Genomic DNA, 22,474 nt, shown 5'->3' with positions numbered 1-22,474 from the left:
CTTCTTACCAGTTGAAGAAATTTTGGAATCAGAGGAAGTGGAGGGAACACATATACTGACGTGAACACCCACAGTGTTACCAGTGCGTCCACCGCCACTTCCTGAGGGTCTCTCGACCTGGAACAGTACCTCCCCAGCTTCTTGTTGAGGTGGGAGGCCATCATGTCTATGTGAGGAACCCCCCACCAACCGGTTACCTCCTCGAACACCTCCGGATGGAGGCCCCACTCTCCCGGATGTAGATCATGTCTGCTGAGGAAGTCTGCTTCCCAGTTGTCTACTCCCGGAATGCCGACATCGCCACCGCGTGTCTTTCTGCCCAGAGGAGGATTCTTGACACCTCTGACATGGCAGCCCTGCTCTTCGTTCCGCCTTGTTGGTTTATGTAGGCCACCATGGTCACATCGTCCGACTGAACCTGAACAGCTCGATCCTGTAGAAGGTGTTCTGCTTGCAGAAGGGCGTTGTACACGGCCCTTAGCTCCAGGATGTTTATCGGGAGAAGGGATTCTTGATCCGACCACCTTCCCTGAAAGGTTTCCCCCAGAGCGACTGCTCCCCAACCTCTTAGACTTGCATCTGTAGTTAAAAGGATCCAGTCCTGAATTCCGAACCTTTGGCCTTCCAGAAGGTGCGGAAGTTGTAGCCACCAGAGGAGTGAAATCCTGGCTTTCAGAGACAGGCGTATCCTCTTGTGCATGTGTAGGTGAGAGCCCGACCACTGGTCCAATAGGTCCAGCTGAAAAGGTCGAGCATGAAACCTGCCATACTACAGAGCCTCGTAGGCGGCAACCATCTTCCCCAGAAGGCGGATGCATTGATGAACCGATACCCGGGTAGGCTTTAAGACATCCCGGACCATTGTTTGAATCACCAATGCTTTCTCCACCGGGAGAAAACCCCTCTGCACTTCCGTGTCGAGGATCATTCCCAGGAAAGACAGCCTCCTTGTCGGCTGAGACTTTGGAAGGTTCAGGATCCATCCGTGCTTCCTGAGCAGCTGTGTCGTGAATGCGATGGATCGCAACAGAATCTCCCTGGACGATGCCTTGATCAGGAGATCGTCCAGATACGGAATTATGTTCACCCCCTGCTTGCAGAGGAGAACCATCATTTCCGCCATCACCTTGGTGAAGATCCTTGGCGCTGTGGAGAGGCCAAATGGCAGCGCCTGGAACTGACTGATAGTGATCGTCCAACAGTGCAAACCTGAGATATGCCTGATGCGGCGACCAAATGGGAATGTGGAGGTAAGCATCCTTGATGTCCAGCGACACCAGGAACTCCCCCTCCGTCAGTCCTGAGATGACAGCTCTCAGAGATTCCATCTTGAATTTGAACTCCCTGAGATAAGGGTTCAAAGACTTCAAGTTTAGAATAGGTCGTACTAAACCATCCGGCTTTGGTACCACGAAAAGGTTAGAATAATATCCTTGTTCCACTGCTAAGGTGGAACTGGAACAATGACCTCTGATACCACCAATTTTCTGATGGCCTCCAGAAGAATTGTTCTGTCCGCCAGCAGAGCTGGCAAGCCTGACTTAAAGAAACGGTGAGGTGGGGGATCTTGAAACTCCAGTCTGTACCCCCTGGACACTATATCTAGGACCCAGGGGTCCAGGCCAGACGACACCCAGACATGGCTGAAATGCCGGAGTCTCGCCCCCACCTGACCTTCCTCCAGGCCTAGCTGTCCACCGTCATGCGGAGGACTTAGGGGTATCAGAAGCGGGCTCCTGGGCTTGGGAAACTGCGAGAGCAGGTTTCTTTCCTTTGGCACGACCACCTCTGAAGAAGGTGTTCAAAGGCTTGTTCTTTCTAGACCTCGCGGGCCGAAAAGGACTGAGACGTGGCCGGCGTAAAAGGCTTCTTTGTAGCTGGTGCAGCTGAGGGGAGAAAAGTAGACTTACCCGTGGTAACCGTGGCAATCCACACATCCAGCGTCTCCCCAAAGAGAGCCTGACCTGTATAGGGTAGGCCCTCCACACTTCCTGGATTCCGAGTCCGTAGACCATTGGGTAGACAGAGTTTCCCCCCCAAGAATGGCAGAGAGACACAGAGATTGGAGCCAACCCACACACAGCGCTATTAGAGTATAGGGAGACCCTAAACCCACGCTGACTGTGTCCCTTAATAGGTGACACGCCTTTACACAGCCTCCCCTCCCTTCTACAACCCCCTGGTACAGTACAGATAGCTGGAGTCGCTCTGGAGGGACCTGTGCATTCACTGGTAGTGAGCTGCAGGCAGGAAAATGGCGATGAACGCTGCTGGGTCCGCTCTGAGGAGAAGCTCCGCCCCCTCAATGGCGCTGCTTCCCGCTCTTTGAAGATTATACTGGCCGGAGGATTTCCACAGACCCCGACAGGCTTGTTTTGGTCAGTGTAGGGTCCGGAGCTGGCCCAGGGCGCCCCTCCCAGTGCCGCACTGCAGTACCGCTGAGCCTTCCAGGAGCAAGGTTAAAACTGCGCTCCTACCCTCTAACCGCCCTCTTCACACTGGCCCCCAGCTTGCAAAGGGGGACAGGGACTCACTCGCCACACTTCAGCTCCCTGAGGGGGTGGCAGCTGGCTGCCGGGGTGAACGTTCCCCTGTGGCGGGGCGCGATTGGACCCCTCTGGAGCTAATTGTCCAGTCAGTGGGGGCAGTGGCTCAAGACCCCGCAGGGCGGACACTGCTCCCCCCCTCAGTCCCTCGTTGCAGGGAGGCTGTCGCCAGCAGCCTCCCTGTAAAATAACAAACTCTGAAAAACAAAGAAAAAACTTTTTCTAAGAGAACTCTGTAGAGCTCCCCTAGCTGTGACCGGCTCCTCCGGGCACATTTTCTAAACTGAGTCTGGTAGGAGGGGCATAGACGGAGGAGCCAGTCCACACTATTAAACTGTTAGAGTGCCAGTGGCTCCTAGTGAACCCGTCTATACCCCATGGTACTAATATGGACAGCAGCATCCTCTAGGACGTAAGAGAAACAAGAGCATTACGGGCCTGAATAATTACACGCAGACCGGCCATTGATGCTCCCAAAAATAAAGACTTACAACGCTGTATGCAGAAATGTAAGCAATTTGCTATACACCTTTTCCCAACCCATACACTTGGTTTGCAACCCGTCGTCGTCGTCGCCGTCGTCGTCGTCGTCATCATCATCATCAATGGTACTCATTTGAATCAGCGTAAATTTGGTGCAACTGATACACAGGCGCAGGCTTGGACTGGCCCACAGGGGTACAGTGGAAACCACCGGTGGGCTCCACTGCCTGGTGCCACACCTCCTGCTCTAAGGATCAGGTTCTAGACTGTGCACTTGAATTATGCATTATACATATGTTACCTTATACTGGACTATGGTGTATTTTCTACAGTGCATTGCTGTTATGAATCTGGGCCCTCATTCCGAGTTGATCGCTCGGTATTTTTCATCGCATCGCAGTGAAATTCCGCTTAGTACGCATGCGCAATATTCGCACTGCGACTGCGCCAAGTAATTTTACAATGGAGATAGTATTTTTACTCACGGCTTTTTCATCGCTCCGGCGATCGTAATGTGATTGACAGGAAATGGGTGTTACTGGGCGGAAACAGGCCGTTTTATGGGCGTGCGGGGAAAAACGCTACCGTTTCCGGAAAAAACGCAGGAGTGGCCGGGGAAACGGGGGAGTGTCTGGGCGAACGCTGGGTGTGTTTGTGACGTCAAACCAGGAACGACAAGCACTGAACTGATCGCACAGGCAGAGTAAGTCTGAAGCTACTCTGAAACTGCTAAGTAGTTAGTAATCGCAATATTGCGAATACATCGGTCGCAATTTTAAGAAGCTAAGATTCACTCCCAGTAGGCGGCGGCTTAGCGTGTGTAACTCTGCTAAAATCGCCTTGCGAGCGATCAACTCGGAATGAGGGCCCTGGTACATTATCATGCATGCAGCAGCTGAATTTACTGTATATATTTATGAAGGGGCCCAGACGTTGCACTCTCCAATGGTAAGTCAAACCAATGAGGTGGCAGGCCACACCCCCTCTGCAGACTGGCCACACCCTATCATGGGCCCCTGCCACTGCATTCCCCCGGTGGGTCCTACTTGCCCCAGTCCAACACTGCATAGGCATATATTTCTATACATACATCTCTGCATAGTCTGTAGTTGCGTAGACCTGTCCTCACTGATGTTTGCTGACACGAAGATGCCCCATTACAGCGAAGTCACTCATGTAGCCATCAGTGCACTGGAGAGCGACAATCATTTTCTTGCACTCACATCATCCTCTTCTCCCCAGTGTTTCCTCCATGGTGGGCGAAACCTGATGACAGAATCATTGCTCTGGCCACAGGTAGACTGCTTGACTCTCTACGGAGTCAGGGAGATCACCACTATTTAGGTTCAGTTGTCAAGTATGGTTTGTGCGTCGGGCTGCATATGTGCTAGATATTTTCTTGATACATGCTAAGATTAACTGAAGACATAAAAGAGCGGAGCCCTACTACCAGGGAGAACTGGTGTTTGTGCTGGAAAACAATAACGAGGCCAGTGGAGACTGGCTAAGTAACTATTACCTCTCCAGGCCAGTATCCCCGGGGCAGCTGACTAATACTTAGACGATGTGCACGTTTTTTTTAATAAATATAAATTAGAGTTACAGCTGTCATTATTTCTATTTTGTGAAACAGGTCCCAGTGTCAGCCCATAAATGCTGCAATTAGCAAGGCTGATATAGTCACTTTATACCATAATGACTTCACTGGGCTCAAATCGATCTGCAGTACCCAGGGGTTAAAGTGGGAGGGAACGAGGTGGAACTGAGTTCCACCACCTGTAATGGTAGGGGGAACTAGTTCCACCTCCTCCATTGCCCTGCACAGTAATTCCAACAGAAAAGCCCACCCCATCATCTGCGTCAATCAATGATACAGACGGCACTAGTGTTGCTGATAAGCTGCAGCCACCTACTCCTTCCTCAGGTCCTGGTGCCTCCATGGTCTTCCTCCATGAGTTCCACCACCTCACCAGGACCACTTTAAGCCCTGGTACCCATTAACATCCTGGGGCTTGGGCAGATCTGTATCATTACTGTAAAATCCAGTGATCTGGTAGTTTGTGTGGCCATCATATGATGGTGCTAGGTGCTCATGCACAGCATCCAGAACTGGCCAGTTTGGTTCTCCATACATGTGTCAGATACTGATTTGCTCTGGTCACGAGAACAGACCTGCCTGCATATAGGCACATAGAACTTACAGGTGATGCAGTTAACCTTTGAGGTTTCTGTGAGTAATATGTATGCATTACTGTATCTGCAAACCCGCAAAGGGAATTTATGCAGTTAGTATCGGCAGTTGCCTACAAGTTGGTAGGTACGTAGCGGATGTGAGCAAGGTGGCGAGGCCATATGTTGATTCCAAACCCAAGTAGGACGCAATGTTTCCAGGCAGCAGTCATAAGGGGCTGTTTTGCACTCGCCCCGCTGCCAGCCTTCCGGTGCCCGGCATCCCACAGTCGGGATTCTGACCGCCGGGATGACGGGCGCCAGTATATAGATACCTACCCTTCTGCACATTTGCATTTTAAATAGAGAAGTATAGTTAATTGGCTGCTCCCCCTCCACCCCCAAATTACCCTCTGAAGTTGAACTCACCAGACTTTTTGGGACTGCCTCCGCTAGCAGCTGTCCATGCTTTGTTGGGAGTGGTGGGACGACCCACAGATCATTTTCCCTAGAAGAAAACGCTATGGGTTAACTAGGGTCCAGGATATCCAGCTCTCAGTGTGATTCATAACCCTTTGTTTTGTCCAATGGATCTCCTTTTGATCTTTCCAAGCTCCACCACGCTGCCCAGAGCGGGCCACCACAGAGGGCTTGCCGTAGTATACTATGTAGTAGGAGGCCAGCTGGCAACCCCTCAATAAGCAACCACCCAATGGGTTCAGGAATCGTTATGTAAATCTGGTAGTATAAAAGCCACACAACCCTGGCAACCAGTGCAGGGTGAAATCGGGACCTCTGTCTGCATGTCCTCTCTCTTCTTTGGTACAGCACCAATTCGTAGTCAAGCTCATGTTGGGCCACTCCAAGATTGAGACAGTGATTGGATCTTCAAGTTTCTGCAGACATTGGGGGTCATTCCGAGTTGTTAGCTCGTTATTTTTTTCTCGCAACGGAGCGATTAGTCGCTAATGCGCATGCGCAATGTCCACAGTGCGACTGCGCCAAGTAAATTTGCTATGCAGGTAGGTATTTTACTCACGGCATTACAAGGTTTTTTCTTCGTTCTGGTGATCGTAATGTGATTGACAGGAAGTGGGTGTTTCTGGGCGGAAACTGGCCGTTTTATGGGAGTGTGTGAAAAAACGCTGCCGTTTCTGGGAAAAACGCGGGAGTGGCTGGAGAAACGGAGGAGTGTCTGGGCGAACGCTGGGTGTGTTTGTGACGTCAAACCAGGAACGACAAGCACTGAACTGATCGCACTGGCAGAGTAAGTCTCGAGCTACTCAGAAACTGCACAGAGAAGTCTTTTCGCAATATTGCGAATCTTTCGTTCGCAATTTTGATAAGCTAAGATTCACTCCCAGTAGGCGGCGGCTTAGCATGTGCAAAGCTGCTAAAAGCAGCTTGCGAGCGAACAACTCGGAATGACCCCCATTGTCACAGTGCATACACCGAATATGGCAAGACAGTGAACTTCGTCCCTACCCATAAAGGAACCAATATGGGGGACATGCTTCTAAGGAACCTGGGGTCTATAGTTCTATTGGGTAGGGTTGCATGGTAGTTTTTTTTTGCAGTGCAAAATTATTAGAACCTGCATTCTAGAGCGGTGTATTTCATTAAGACTCATAGGGCGGTATTCAATTCTTTTCACCTCCTTCCACACCCATTCTGTTTCTGCTGATAGGCGTGGTATAAACATTTCAGCTCGCTACTTCCAGGGTAGAGAGGGCGCCCAATCCTTTACACAGCTAAACCTGATTACTGTGGGCGCGATATGCACGATATAACGGGGATCACTTTAGAAAGGAGATTGGGCGTGATATATCATTTGAATACCGCCCAGGTACCAAATATAATAATGTTTACTATGCAAATATATTACAACAATTTCATTTGTAATATAACCCCAAGTATTAACGTACAAATATTCTGTGGCATTAACACTTAATCAGAGAGGTCTACTAAGAGCCAGATCACATCTCAGTGACATCACTAAGGCATATCCTGAATAATACTCATTTAGCCTGGTTCCTAATGAATTGCTAGGGTGCAGTCTCACGACAAGTGTCTTCTCTATGTAAACATAACACTTACACTTTAACACAGCTGACAAAAGGACTGTAGAAAATGTCATAGCAACATACGCTCTCTGAGAGACCATTAGATGCATTTAGATGAAGCCAAGAACTATTGAGCTTGTAGGGCCTGTCAGTGTCCATATGCCCTTAAGAAGCTGGTAGGACTCTCTTGTAGCATTACTCACTTAGACCTTCTTCCTTGGTGGAATGTGCATTGAGAACGGTTAAGACACACCTAGATATGTACACATCACGCAACTAGCTTGTCTTTCTATTCTTATACTCGTATTTAGGTAACGAGACATTAATTTTATGAAATTAATCAACCATTGTACCATATGCATTCTTATCAAAAGCAATATAAGACACTAGGTGATTCATCGCGCCCTACGGGCGCTCTTCACACCGTCGTTTGGGGCTACGCCCCGTTAACCCCTGCACACCTTTGGACATACGCAGGCCGGTAGATAACAGAATCAGAAACACAGGGCAGTATAGAGGGCATACAGAAATGGTGTCCGGTTGAGAAAAGATAGAGAGGCGTAGGGGGGGGGGGGGGGGGGGGAATGTACAGAAACGCGGTGCGATTGGTAAAGGATAGGGAGAGTCAGGGTGGTAGGGAGAGGATAAAGAGAGGGAAGGTGTTAGACAGAAAATACAGTTGCAAGAGGCTACGACCCGTTAACCCCTGCACGGGCCTCAGCTGTGCTATAATTGTTATTATATGGAGTTTTACCTGCAAAAAAGTTTATGCTATTGGGTAAATATTGCAAGGGGGAAGGGCGTGCGATTGTCAAGGGGGCATAGCCCTTTGTGAGGGCGTAAAGAGAGGCCGCAGGGCACAATGAATAACATAGTGTAGTATATACTGCTAGTGTATGCAGCGTAGCTTATACACACAGTGGCCACAGGTATCAGAGGGTGTCGTACGGTATGCCGGCACTCGAGCTCCCGGCGACCAGCATCCCGGCGCCGGGAGGCCGACCGCCTGCATACCGACAGCGTGGCGAGCGCAAAAGGAGCCCCTTGCGGGCTCGCTGCGCTCGCCACGCTGCGGACACGGTGGCGCGCTACGAGCGCCACACTATTTTATTCTCCCTCCAGGGGGGTCGTGGACCCCCACGAGGGAGAATAGTTGTCGGAATGCCGGGTGTCGGGATTCCGGCACCGGTATACTGTGCGCCGGGATCCCGACATTCGGCATACAGAAGACCACCCGTATCAGAGCCGCGTATACACACAATGGACACAGGTAGCTAAGCTGCTTATACACACAATGGCCACAGGTAACGGAGCCACGTATCACTATCTACACAGTGGCCAGAGGTAGCAGGGCAGCTTATACACACAATACCCACAGATAGCAGAGCCGCTTATACACACAGTGCCCACAGGTAGCAGAGCCGCTTATATACACAGTGCCCACAGGTAGCAGAGCCGCTGATACACACAGTGGCCACAGGTAGCAGAGACGTTGATACACACAGTGCCCACAGGTAGCAGAGACATTGATACACAACGTGCCCACAGGTAGCAAAGCAGTTTATACACACAATGACCACAGGTAGCAGTGCCACTTCTACACACAATTCCCATAGGTAACAGAGGCACTTATACACACAGTGGCCACAGGTAGCAGTGTTGCTTATACACACAATGACCACAGGTAGCAGTGCCACTTCTACACACAATTCCCATAGGTAACAGAGGCACTTATACACACAGTGGCCACAGGTAGCTGAGCCACTTATACACACAATGGCCACAGGTAGCAGCACCACTTATACACACAATGGCCACTTTTAGCAGCACCGCTTATACACACAATGGCCACTGGTAGCAGTGTCACTTATACACACAATGGCCACAGGTAGCAGCACCACTTATACACACAATGGCCACAGGTAGCAGTGGCGCTTATACACACAATGGCCACAGGTAGCAGTGTTACTTATACACACAATGGCCACTGGTACCAGAGCCGCGTATACACACAGTGGCCACAGGGAGCTGTGCCACTTATACACAATGTCCACAGGTAGCAGTGTCGCTTAGACACATAATGGCCACAGTATTACTTTTTTTTTATTAATCCAATGTCCCGTGTGCCGCGGGTGGGTGGCGGATGATGTGAAGGCTGTGGGTGCCGCGGGTGGGAGGGGGGCGGGGGCGGCAGTCAGTGGTCGTCCACGGCATTCTCCTCCGGACTGTGCGGCAGGTGAGCAGACATCGGCTGCAGTGTCACCAGGGTGCAGGGAGAGAGGGGAGTGGGCGGAGATGGGGAGGGGACTGGGCGGGGATGGGCGGACCGAGGGAGGGGACTGTTCCTTTCCTGCATCCAGCCACCCAGATCTGTGCCTGTGACTGGCCTGCATCCAGCCACCCAGAACTGTGCCTGTGACTCCGCTGGCGAGGGGGGGCGGGCCGCATAGGAGTGGGCACCGGGGAGGGGGGGGGCATGCTGCATAGGAGTGGGCACCAATGGCTGGCGAGGGGGGCGGAGCCGCGACGGAGGCTTAATGTGGTGCAGTTGTGTCTGCACAATCACGGCCAGAATACAGGGTGAGGTGTTGGTCACATATAGGTTAGGGATTGCGGAGGGGGGGGGGGGGGGGGGGGTGCCGGAGCGGAGTTTGTACCAAAGGCTGGTGAGGGGGGGGGGCTGCATGGGGATGTACTGGAGTTTGTAGTTACCAATGGCTGGCGAGGGGGGGCGGGCTGCATAGGAGTGGGCACCAATGGCTGGGGAGGGGGGGCGGACTGCATGGGTGTGGAGTGGAGTTTGTAGTTACCAATGGCTGGCGAGGGGGGGGCGTGCTGCATAGGAGTGGGCACCAATGGCTGGCGAGGGGGGGCGGAGCCGCAACGGAGGCTTAATGTGGTGCAATTGTGTCTGCACAATCGCGGCCAGAATACAGTGTGAGGTATTGTTCACATATAGATTAGAGATCTCCTATGGCTATCTCCTAATCTCCTATATATTAGCCCAGATCCAGATTAGGCCAGTCCGCTCAACTATGTGACTCCGCCCAGTTATGTGACTCCGCCCAGCGTTAGCAAATGAAGCACAAAGTCACAGATCTGGGCTAATATATAGGAGATATGCCCCATCGCGGGCACTGCGCCCCGGCTGTCCGGCACTGGTTGCACACCACTCGTTAATGCCCTGTGTTTTTAGCATAAACTCCCCCATGATTTCTTATTTGAGATGTACAGTATCTGTCCGTAGGAGTTAATCAGAGCTGTACAGCACATCTATGGCATATGGATCTGCCAGCGAATATTACGTGCTGAGACTTCAGTCTGGGATTTGTTATCTGGAACAAACATTTCATAGAGTGATGCCAAGAGACTTCAAATCCCCAAATTCCTTCTCAAGTTCTGAGCTGGAGAAAGATTACTGGGCAGGAACACAGCAGACAAACAAGCAGAGATTATTTGTACGCAGTGTGTATGTCACTGCTGCTCCTCCAAAGCTCCGCCTTTCATTTCTGTCTAGCAGTTACCTGGGCACACAGTTCCTGTAAGAATGTTAGGACTAAAGCAATTGTCTTTCTCAAACACCCTCTTCTTTGTTGAACACAGGGCCGTAGTGAGGGGTGTGTGTGCGAGAGGTGCCACCGCCCGGGGCACTAGGGGCAGCACCGTTGCTCCACCATGGCCCCACTACCTGGCTAGCAGGGTCCCCCTGATGACACACTGCTGTAATGATGACTAGAGCATCTAAAGGATATTCCGGGCAAGCAGGTCTACAGTGTGGAACGGCCCAGAGTGTCCGGGCAGCTCTACACTATTTCCTGCCGGTGGCACAGCCCCATCCCATGATAACATGGATTTGGGAGTGGCACAGGACGGCAGGGATACATGTTCCGCTGCTGGTTGACAATACCTCCCTCTTCTCTGATTCCCAAGTCCACTTGGGTATCATCCTTGACCATCCACATTCAATTCCAATCTTGCTGCTTCCACCTCCATAATATTTACAGGAGCAGACCTTCCTTCACCCTGCAAGCCAATAAAACTCTCAATCATGCCATTATCAGCTCTCGTCTAGATTACCGCAACCTCCTCCTCATCCGCTTACTGACCTCTCACCCCTTTCCCACCCTGTCCCATTCAGCATCTCCCATCATTCACCAATAAAACCGTAACCACTCTTCGCCTCCCTACATCACCAATGGGTTGGCGCTGAATGGGTTGGGTATGTGGGCTCATCTCTGACTATGTCAATCTCGGAATGCAGGCACTGACAAGATTAACAGCATGTTAATAATACCCCTCACTGTGTTGCCCAGGCTGCTCAATACTGACTATTCACAGGCGCGATCCCACTACTGATTGGCACGGAGACTTTGACCTGCTCCGTCTCCGACCTCGGCCGGTTCACCCCTCCTTAGGACAACCTGGTGGCCCCGGGCTCCCCCAGGGTCACCATATTGATACCGAACTTAGTGCGGACACCCGATCGACATAGCTCAGTGAGGACCAGAACTCCTGGACTCAAGCAATCCGCCAGCCTCAGTCTCCCAGGTAGCTGGGATTACAGACGCACGCCACCGCGTCCGGCATGTTAATAATAATAATAATAATAATACCCCTTTCTCACCTAAAACCTGGGTCCAGCCCTGGTAACTGAACACAGTTTCAAGCCGTGCCACAGCGACCTGAAATCCTGTTTACATTGCAGAGGGCATTAGAGCATGTTAACTACATCAGTATTACAACTATAAACATACAGGTTAGGCAGCATCCCTAACAACCCACCACCTCTCTCAGTACCTACCCATCACAGTACGGCACCCATCTCGGCCAGAACCCCTCTTCCCTCACAGCCCCCACTCCCCCTTCACACACAAAAGCTTCTCCGGGTATGCAGGAATCAGCGTCCCTCTAACGACTGCTCCATCGGCGTTGGTGTGCAGTGGCAGGTTAGGAATCACTCACAGCAGGCGGTGTCATGGTGAGAGCTGGGCTGAAACGGCGCCCTCACAGTTCCGCACACAAGGCACTCCCCATGCGCACGCCTATACATGCAACTATGTCATTTGGGTGATAACTACATATATATGTTCATTCGTCATTCGTGAACTTGCCCCTTGTGGCGTCATATAAATAAAAGTCTAGTGACTTGATGTTCAGCAAATGCACAATTACTAATAGAAAGCATGTAATGCTGTGCCAGTTACGTCATTATGTGTCTACCCTGATCAGACCATAGATAAGCACATCTTCCTTATAAGGCGGAGAGGCCGACCATCCGCAGAACCCCTGTACCCATGCTTACCAAAGAATTGAGTCGACACCTCTGTTGGGCCAAATCGTTCACTGCTTTTATTTCACTCTTGAAACACACATCAACAACAACTCACACAATATGTCGCACGGTCACAAAAGGATTGGTGAGCAAGGTTTTCCTTAACTAGGTGGAGGGGCGCGTCTGTCCGCCTCCCCCGGTCATACCTATGGGTGAAGGTGTGCTCGGCCCGACCGTGCGAGCACGCCACGTACCGCCTCCCCTCCTACCTATGGGTGGGGGCGTGCCCGGTCTGCTTGCAAATTTGAGCATCCTGACCCCCCTCCAACCAAACCTGGGTGGGGGCACGGCCGTCCCAACTGGTGCCAGACGACCGCGTCCCCCCTACCCTACCACCCGGGGACCGCGCACCTCGTGCATACCCCCTCATGGCGCGCCGCCCATGCGGCCCAACCATCTCAAGCTGGAGCCAGGTGTGCGGCCTGGTGAATATGCTTGGCCATCTGCCATCCCCTTACCTACCATTCCATACTATGCCTTGCTCACCACTTTCCCTCAGCTGCCTGCAAAACTGTTACATTATACATTGCACATGCTGTTATAACATTGACGCCCATTATGTGAACGGTTATTGATTTTATTTATTTTTATTTATTGGGTTTTTGTTTTTTTTAAACTTGACAATTTTACATAACTTCCGCAAAACATACGAGCAAAGTACCGCCTGGAAGAAACAAAATTCAGAGAAAGAACACGCAGAATAAAAACAAAAAGCACGCAACCCGCCACACGGTAAATACAAAATTCAATTCCGCCGCCTCCTCCTTAGGGGCTGGGTGGGTGGTCAATTTCTCCCGGTGAGTACTGCCTTAACCCCCCCCCCCCCACCCCCCTCCCTGCTCTCCCTTATCTACTGCTCCCCTCTCCCTCCTCTCCTGATAAGCCCCAGCTACCCTACTGGCCAGCGGACCCCCAGAGGTGCCAATATGGGGACGGGGCTTATCCTCCGGCCCCCGGCCCTTCCTGCCTTTGCTCCGTGGCCCGCCTGGCGGCCCTCCCCATTAGCTGCCTCCGGGGGCCATTTTTGCGGCACCCTTTGTCCCTATTAGTATGTAAGGGTGCCTATTAGGCTGTGAATGGTGCAAGCGGAGTACATTCAGTGAACACACATTTTCTTGCAGTGCATTCTGTATTTAATATATATAGCCCCTTAATCTGTGTACTTGCCCATGGGACACTTCCTCTACAAGTGTACGTCCCACATTGCGTCTATGTCTGAATGAGGCCCAATGTGAGGCAGTCTGGTTGTAATGAACTAAACCAAGCAGCTAATTAGGCCAAGTGTTCATTGTGTCATTAATGAGAACAGAAGGAGGTACGTGTTACAGTTCACTTGACGAGTAAGTGCAGATTCATATATTTAAGCTGGGTACACACTGGAGCGCATATGGGCCCTCATTCCGAGTTGATCGCTCGCAAGGCGAATTTAGCAGAGTTGCTCACGCTAAGCCTACGCCTACTGGGAGTGTATCTTAGCTTCTTAAAATTGCGACCGATGTATTCGCAATATTGCGATTACAAACTACTTAGCAGTTTCAGAGTAGCTTCAGACTTACTCGGCATCTGCGTTCAGTTCAGTGCTTGTCGTTCCTGGTTTGACGTCATAAACACACCCAGTGTTCGCCCAGACACTCCCCCGTTTCTCCGGCCACTCCTGCGTTTTTTCCGGAAACGGTAGCGTTTTTATCCACACGCCCCGAAAACGCTGTGTTTCCGCCCAGTAACACCCATTTCCTGTCAATCACACTACGTTCGCCAGAGCGAAGAAAAAGCCGTGAGTAAAAATACTATCTTCATTGTAAAATTACTTGGCGCAGTCGCAGTGCGAATATTGCGCATGCGTACTAAGCGGAATTTCACTGCGATGCGAAGAAAATTACCGAGCGATCAACTCGGAATGAGGGCCATCTTTGGGAAAATGGTGCGGTGGCCATTTACCCAGTGATTTACCTACTGCGCATGCGCGAAACACCGGTAAAATGTCACCGTGACATTTTCCCAGTGATTTCGGCAGCGCTGCTGCTGCGCCGTGGGACTCCGGAGGGTAAGTATTTCTAATAATGGGTGCAGGGTGTGCGATGTGGGCCCCTCTGAAACTCCCGGGGGCCCGTGTGCGCCGCACACACTGTACCCGTTATAAATACGCCAGTGGACGGACGCTAGGTTTGATGTGCTGTACATCAAACCTAGCTATATCTCTAGTGACCTTGTTTATGCGTATAAAGGACGGAACATGATCGTTACGTCCTTTATAAACCTCATTCCAGTGTGTACACAGAATCTTGGCTTAAAGGCAGGAATGTATTAACAGAGAAGTAGGCCTGTGTGCAACCTCCTCCGTCTGGGCCCCCTCCTCTGTAGCCCGCGCCCGGCAGCACAATAGAGTCTGAGCACCAGAGGGGCACAAACTCTATTGCGTGTGTGCAAATCTCCAGGGAAATGGCATGGCAGTCATTTTCCCATAGATTTCTTTACTGTGCATGCGCAAAACTCCAGGAAAATGGCAGCATCGCCATTTACCCAGAGATTTGTAGATAGATGCGGGGGGACTCCAGAGAGGTAAGTATTGAAAAAAAATGGGTGCTAGGTGTGCAGTGTGGGCCCCTGCCACTCAATTGTGTACCCAGCTTTATGCATAACTAAGCTTACCCTACTATACCTTTAAACCGGGACAACCATGAATTACACAGGTTCTGTGGCTGGCTGACTTGAAGCCTGCATTTCACCTGATGTTATTCAGCCACAGAACCTGCGTAACACATGAGCGTACCGATTTAAAGGGATAGTATGGTTTGCCTGTGTATAACAGTCACATAACTAATGCCAGCTGGGAGAGAGGAGACAGATTCTGTAACATAAGGTATAGCCAGAAAGTGGGCACTATAGTGGTTACCGTGGAAACAGGGTGTCATCGGCGATAGGAGCAGTTTTTGGCTGAAGCTGGTTAGACGCCCTCAGATCAGGAAATGTTCAGTGCAGGATAAAGCACACATTAATAATAATTGTTAATCAAGCTAAGGCGGAGATCCCCTTTTAATCAAGCGCTTTGATGGAACCTGTATACTGTGTGATTGGTCTTCTCAATGCTTCATGTCTTGCAGATTCCGTTGGCTGTGTGGTCCCTGAGGAGTGCATGAAAGTCTGCCAGTCTGAAGTTGGTTGCTCCAATATTGCGTACCCTAAGCTGGTTATTGACCTGATGCCCAGCGGTAAGAGGCTGCCTCCCTCGTATGGTTGATTTGCAGTAGCTCCTAATGCACCAACATTTCAAAAATGTCACACTTGTTCTGCTGGTAGTTGTAGTTCATAAACAGCCCACCCCTGACCTGATCTTACCTTTGTGAACACGTCTGTTCTCTATTCTCCTTTCTGTGCTCATTACCGGTGATGGCGGCAGGCTTGCGTGGACTGATGATCGCAGTAATGATGGCGGCACTTATGTCTTCACTGACCTCCATCTTTAACAGCAGCAGCACTCTCTTCACGATGGACATCTGGCGGAAGATCAGGAAGAACGCCAATGATAAGGAGCTTCTGCTGGTGGGAAGGTGAGGTCCTAGTGTTGGCATCATTATCCAGCAGGGTATATGCACTTCCCCTGCATTGTTTTCCAATATTCTGTCTGTAACATGTGGGGGCGGCCTGCTGCACCATGGACATTGCTAACCTGCCCAGCCCAGGGGGGTTACCAAATGCAATCCGCAATCTGTCGCTCTTCGGAACATTGTAGCAGGAGTCTAGGAAAGCAATAGATTAACCTAGTACCGGTTCTAGACATATATGTATACATTGATCTTTTTATACACTGGATAGTGTATGGATTACATTATTAAGACCTAACACTATAGATGGAAAAGGTTTAACATCCTTTAGATAAATGAATAATAAGAATTTACTCACCAGTAATTCTATTTCTCGTAGTCCGTAGTGGATGCTGGGTACTCTGTAAGGACCATGGGGTATAGACGGGCTCCGCAGGAGACTGGGCACTCTTAAAAGAAAGATTAGGTACTATATCTGGTGTGCACTGGCTCCTCCCTCTATGCCCCTCCTCCAGACCTCAGTTAGGGAAACTGTGCCCGGAAGAGCTGACATTACTAGGAAAGGATTTTGAATCCAGGGTAAGACTCATACCAGCCACACCAATCACACCGTACAACTCGTGATAACTATACCCAGTTAACAGTATGAACAATAACTGAGCCTCTCTCAACAGATGGCTCATACAATAACCCTTTAGTTAAGCAATAACTATATACATGTATTGCAGAGAGTCCGCACTTGGGACGGGCTCCCAGCATCCACTACGGACTACGAGAAATAGAATTACCGGTGAGTAAATTCTTATTTTCTCTGACGTCCTAGTGGATGCTGGTTACTCCGTAAGGACCATGGGGATTATACCAAAGCTCCCAAACGGACGGGAGAGTGCGGATGACTCTGCAGCACCGAATGAGCAAACTCAAGATCCTCCTCAGCCAGGGTATCAAACCTGTAGAATTTTGCAAAAGTGTTTGAACCCGACCAAGTAGCAGCTCGGCAAAGTTGTAAAGCCGAGACCCCTCGGGCAGCCGCCCAAGAAGAGCCCACCTTCCTCGTGGAATGGGCTTTTACTGATTTAGGATGCGGCAGTCCAGCCGCAGAATGTGCAAGCTGAATGGTGCTACAGATCCAGCGAGCAATAGTCTGCTTTGAAGCAGGAGCACCCAGCTTGTTGGGTGCATGCAGGATAAATAGCGAGTCAGTTTTTCTGACTCTAGCCGTCCTGGAAACATAAAGTTTCAGGGCCCGGACTACGTCCAGCAACTTGGAATCCTCCAAGTTCCTAGTAGCCGCAGGCACCACAATAGGTAGGTTCAAATGAAACGATGATACCACCTTAGGGAGAAATTGGGGACGAGTCCTCCATTCTGCCCTTTCCATATGGAAGATCAGATATGGGCTTTTCCATGACATAGCCGCCAATTCTGACACACGCCTAGTCCAAGCTAAGGCCAAAAGCATGACCACTTTCCACGTGAGATATTTTAGCTCCACGGTCTTAAGTGGCTCAAACCAGTGGGATTTTAGGAATCCAACACACGTTAAGATCCCAAGGTGCCACTGGAGGCACAAAAGGGGCTGAATATGCAGCACCCCTGTAACAACGTCCGAACTTCAGGCAGTGAAGCCAGTTCTTTTTGAGAGAAAAAGGGATAGGGCCGAAATCTTGGCCTTTATGGATCCTAATTTTAGGCCCATAGTCACTCCTGACCGTAGGAAGTGCAGGAATCGACCCCCCTGTAATTCCTCTGTAGGACCTTCCCGGCCACACACCAAGCAACATATTTTCGCCATATACAGTGAAAAAGTCTTGCTGTCACGTCTTTCCTAGCCTTTATCAGCGTAGGAATAACTGCATCCGGAATGCCCTTTTCCGCTAGGATCCGGCGTTCAACCGCCATGCCGTCCAACGCAGCCGCGATAAGTCTTGGATCAGACAGGGTCCCTGTTGCAACATGTCTGGACTGAGAGGCAGAGGCCATGGGTCCTCTGAGAGCATTTCTTGCAGTTCCGGGTACCGAGTCCTTCTTGGCCAATCCGGAGCAAAGAATATTGTTCACACTCCTCCGTTTATTACAATTCTCAGCCCTTGGGTCTGAGAGGAAGAGGAGGGAATATATAGACCGACTGGAACACCTACGGTGTTACTAGTGCGACCACAGCTATCGCCTGAGAGTCCCTTGACCCAGCGTAAAACCTTTTTTATCTTTTTATTGAGGTGGGACGCCATGTAGTCCACCTGAGGCAGTTTCCATCAATTTGCAAAACTGCGTGAAGACTTCCTGATGAAGTCACCACTTTCCCGGGTGGAGGTCGTGTCCACTCCCGGAATGAACACTGCTGACAGTGCGCTTACTTGATTCTCCGCCCAGCGAAGAATTCTGGTGGCTTCTACCCTCGCCACCCTGCTCCTTGTGCCGCCCTGGCGGTTTACATGAGCCCCTGCGGTCTGACTGGATCAGAACCGGTTGGTCGCGAAGCAGGAACTCCGCTTGACTTAGGGCGTTGTATATGGCCCTTAGTTCCAGGATATTGATGTGAAGGCAAGTCTGTTGGCTTGACCACAAACCTTGGAATTTTCTTCCCTGTGTAACTGCCCCCCACCCTCGGAGGCTTGCATCCGTGGTTACCAGGACCCAGTCCTGAATGCCGAATCTGCGGCCCTCGAGAAGGTGAGCACTCCGCAGCCACCACAGGAGAGACACCCTGGCCCTGGGGGATAGGGTGATTAACCGATGCATCTGAAGATGTGATCCGGACCACTTGTCCAGTAAGTTCCATTGTGCATGGAACCAGCCGAAGGGGATGGCCTCGTATGATGCCATCATCCTTCCCAGGACTCGAGTGCAGTGATGCACTGACACCTGTTTTGGTTTTCAATAGATTCCCGACCAGTGTCATGAGCTCCTGAGCTCTCTCTATCGGGAGATAAACCCTCTTCTGGTCTGTGTCTAGGATCATGCCTAGGCGAGGCAGATGAGCTGTAGGAACCAACTGCGACTTCGGAATATATAGAATCCAGTCGTGTTGCCGTTTCACTTCCAGAGAAGGTGATTCGCTGTCCAGCAACTGCTCTCTTGATCTCGCTTTTATGAGGAGATCATCCAAGTATGTGATAATAGTGACACCTTGCTTCCGCAGGAGCACCATCATATCCGCCATTACCTTGGTGAAATTGGTAATGACAATCCCGTACCGCAATTCTGAGGTACGCCTGATGAGGTGGATAAATGGGGACACGAAGGTATGCATCCCTTATGTCCCGATTAATTTCAGGCTTGCAATGACCGCTCTTAGCGATTTCATCTTGAACCTGAACCTTTTCAGGTATATGTTCAGGGATTTTAATTCAATATGGGTCTAACCGAACCGTCTGGTTTCGGGATTATAACATGGTCGAATAATAACACCCTCTTGTTGAAGGAGGGGACCCTTGACCACCACCTGTTGAAGATACAATTTACGAATTGCAGTTAACACTGGCTCCCTCTCTTGGGGGGAAGCCCGCCGGGTCCTCGGTGAGAGGGCATCTTCTCACAGTCCAGCCTGTATCCCTGCGATACAATTTTTATTGCCCAGGGATCTAACAGGGAGTGAACCCACTTGTGGATGAACTTACGAAGGCGTGTCCCCACCGGGCCTAGCTCCGCCTGTGGAGCCCCAACGACATGCGGTGGATTTTTGTAGAGGCCGGGGAGGACTTCTGTTCCTGGGGACTAGCTGTGTTGTACAGCTTCTTTCCTCTGCCCCCACTCTCGTGTCAGGGACAGATGAGTCATCAGTGATATGCAAATCATCTTTTATTCCAATAATCATATATTGAATATCTTTTAGCCCTCTTGGCTGTAACTTTGCATTATCGTAGTCGACAGTGGAGTTAAACTCCGTGTCGATACTTTGTTATTTTGGATAGTGAGCATAGAGAGACTCTGAAAGACTCTGTGACATAGGGACAGACCAGGGTAGATTTCCTTTCTGTTCCCTAAACTTTTGTGCAATAATTGTACCTCAGCACTTACACATATCCAAACAGGTGTCGGCGTTGTTGACGGAGACACCCTCCCACACACTTATCCGCTCTATCACCTCCTTAGAGGAGCCTTTTACCTCAGACATGTCGACACACGCGTACCGACACACCACACACACAGGGGATGCTCTATTTGAAGACAGTTCCCCCACCAGGCCCACCAAGAGAGAGTATGCCAGCACACACCACAGCGCTATATAATACAGGGATGTACACTATACTGAGTGATTTTTCCCCTATAGCAGCTTATATACACAGTTTTGCGCCTAAATTTATGTGCCCTCCCCTCTCTTTTTTACCCTTTGTGTACCAGGATACTGCAGGGGAGAGCCTGGGGAGCTTCCTTCCAGCTGAGCTGTGAAGAGAAAATGGCGCCGGTGTGCTGAGGAAGAAGGCCCGGCCCCCTCAGCGGCGGGCTTCTGTCCTTTTATGTACTTTAATGGCGGGGGTTAATGCACATATACAGTTTATCAGACTGTATTATGTGTTTTTCGCCAAGTAAGGTAATCTAATTGCATGCCCAGGGCGCCCCCCCCAGCGCCCTGCACCCATCAGTGACCGGAGTGTGTGGTGTGCTAAGGGAGCAATGGCGCACAGCTGCAGTGCTGTGCGCTACCTTAATGAAGACCGGAGTCTTCAGCCGCCGATTTTCAACTTCTCTTCGTTCTTCTGGCTCTGCAAGGGGGACGGCAGCGCGGCTCCGGGACCGGATGACCGAGGACTGTGCCTGTGTTCGATCCCTCTGGAGCTAATGGTGTCCAGTAGCCTTAGAAGACCAAGCTAGCTGCAAGCAGGTAGGTTCGCTTCTCTCCCTTCAGTCCCACGTAGCAGTGAGTCTGTTGCCAGCAGATCTCACTGAAAATAAAAAACCTAACAAATACTTTCTTTTCTAGGAAGCTCAGGAGAGCCCCTAGGGTGCATCCAGCTCTGGCCGGGCACAGATACTAACTGAGGTCTGGAGGAGGGGCATAGAGGGAGGAGCCAGTGCACACCAGATATAGTACCTAATCTTTCTTTTAAGAGTGCCCAGTCTCCTGCGGAGCCCGTCTATACCCCATGGTCCTTACGGAGTACCCAGCATCCACTAGGACGTCAGAGAAAAATAAACACAACATTATAGAAACAGTAGGAGACATAACTGCAGTTTCTAAGCACACACTCTCCCACCTCATGGTAAGGCTCCTGTCTCTTCTTCTTGGCAGCTACTCTCTAGTCCAGCACACTGATTGAGGACTCAGATCCACACGCACAACAAACTTGGTAGAAGAAGCTGCTACCACTTGGCGTGTGCAGCAACTCCCTTACAGTGCATGTTGTGACAGCAGCTCTAGTAATTGTATTATATACTACTGCTATTGTGGTCATAATTTGAGACGCTGGCCAAGATGAGGGATGTTTCCGGACAACCGGAAACCCCCCTGCTTTTGTCTATGGTGGGCGGCAACAGATGGTGGCGGATAAGGAAGCACCAATCGGTCTTACAGCATTTACATATGCTAAAAGTGGGCATCTCAGTCCTTGAACATTCGGCCACTCGGATGTACACAAGGGCAGGAGTTTGTAGTGGCATTTACATATACTCGCACTCTCGCAGATGGGAGACCGCCAAAATGCTCAGAATAAGCCCCCATATGAGGAGACTGTTAGAGGGAGATGATGCACTCTGGTCATAGGTACTTTGGGGCAGATGTATTAACCTGGAGAAGGCATAAAGAAGTGATAAACCAGTGATATGTGCAAGATGATAAATGAACCAGCCAATCAACTCCAATATGTAAATTAACAGTTAGGAGCTGATTGGCTGGTGCATTTATCATCTTGCACATATCACTGGTTTATCACTTCCTTATGCCTTCTCCAGGTTAATACTTCTGCCCCTTTATTATAACCTGTGTTATCCATCCGTGTTGCTGCTATGTGCTGTGCTGTATTACAGTGTAGCAGCAGCCCGGCCACAGCCCCTCCCCCTCTATATGTTTATTATTACATTTATTGCTATAGATTTTTCTTGCCACGTGTTTATTGGTTGTGCCGTGTCTCAGTTTCATCCGTCTGCTTTATGACTTATAGAAAGATAAAAGATCTGTTCAACCCCAGCAATTAGCTTATATAGGAGTCAAGTGTAAGCGCTCTAGAATTGTTGATGGATTTATAACCTTTTGCTCAGTGTGTTATTACCATGTATACAGTGTCTTTTATTATCTGTTATCTATTGAAAACTGGGAAGTGAAAGTCAGGTGCTGGATTACGGGGCCCCGTGACAGATCCTAAGGAGTTGTATTAAGCAGTGGAAAGAATGGAGAAGTGA

General features: G+C 50.3%; 1 protein-coding gene across 1 annotated transcript in view; it reads left to right on the top strand.

Moving 5' to 3' along the window:
• SLC5A10 (solute carrier family 5 member 10) overlaps positions 1-22,474 on the top strand; it is a 167,014-nt gene that overhangs the window by 78,855 nt on the left and 65,685 nt on the right. Inside the window, exons 2-3 of the mRNA XM_063934937.1 lie at positions 15,695-15,802; positions 15,991-16,141. Coding sequence (XP_063791007.1) covers positions 15,727-15,802; positions 15,991-16,141 — 227 coding nt within the window. The 5' untranslated portion in view covers positions 15,695-15,726. The remainder of the gene's footprint in view (positions 1-15,694; positions 15,803-15,990; positions 16,142-22,474) is intronic.

Source organism: Pseudophryne corroboree, chromosome 7, assembly GCF_028390025.1.
Source record: "Pseudophryne corroboree isolate aPseCor3 chromosome 7, aPseCor3.hap2, whole genome shotgun sequence".
NCBI lineage: Eukaryota > Metazoa > Chordata > Amphibia > Anura > Myobatrachidae > Pseudophryne > Pseudophryne corroboree.
The sequence above is the reverse complement of the archived record's forward strand: the minus strand, read 5'-3'. Positions and strand labels throughout refer to the sequence as shown.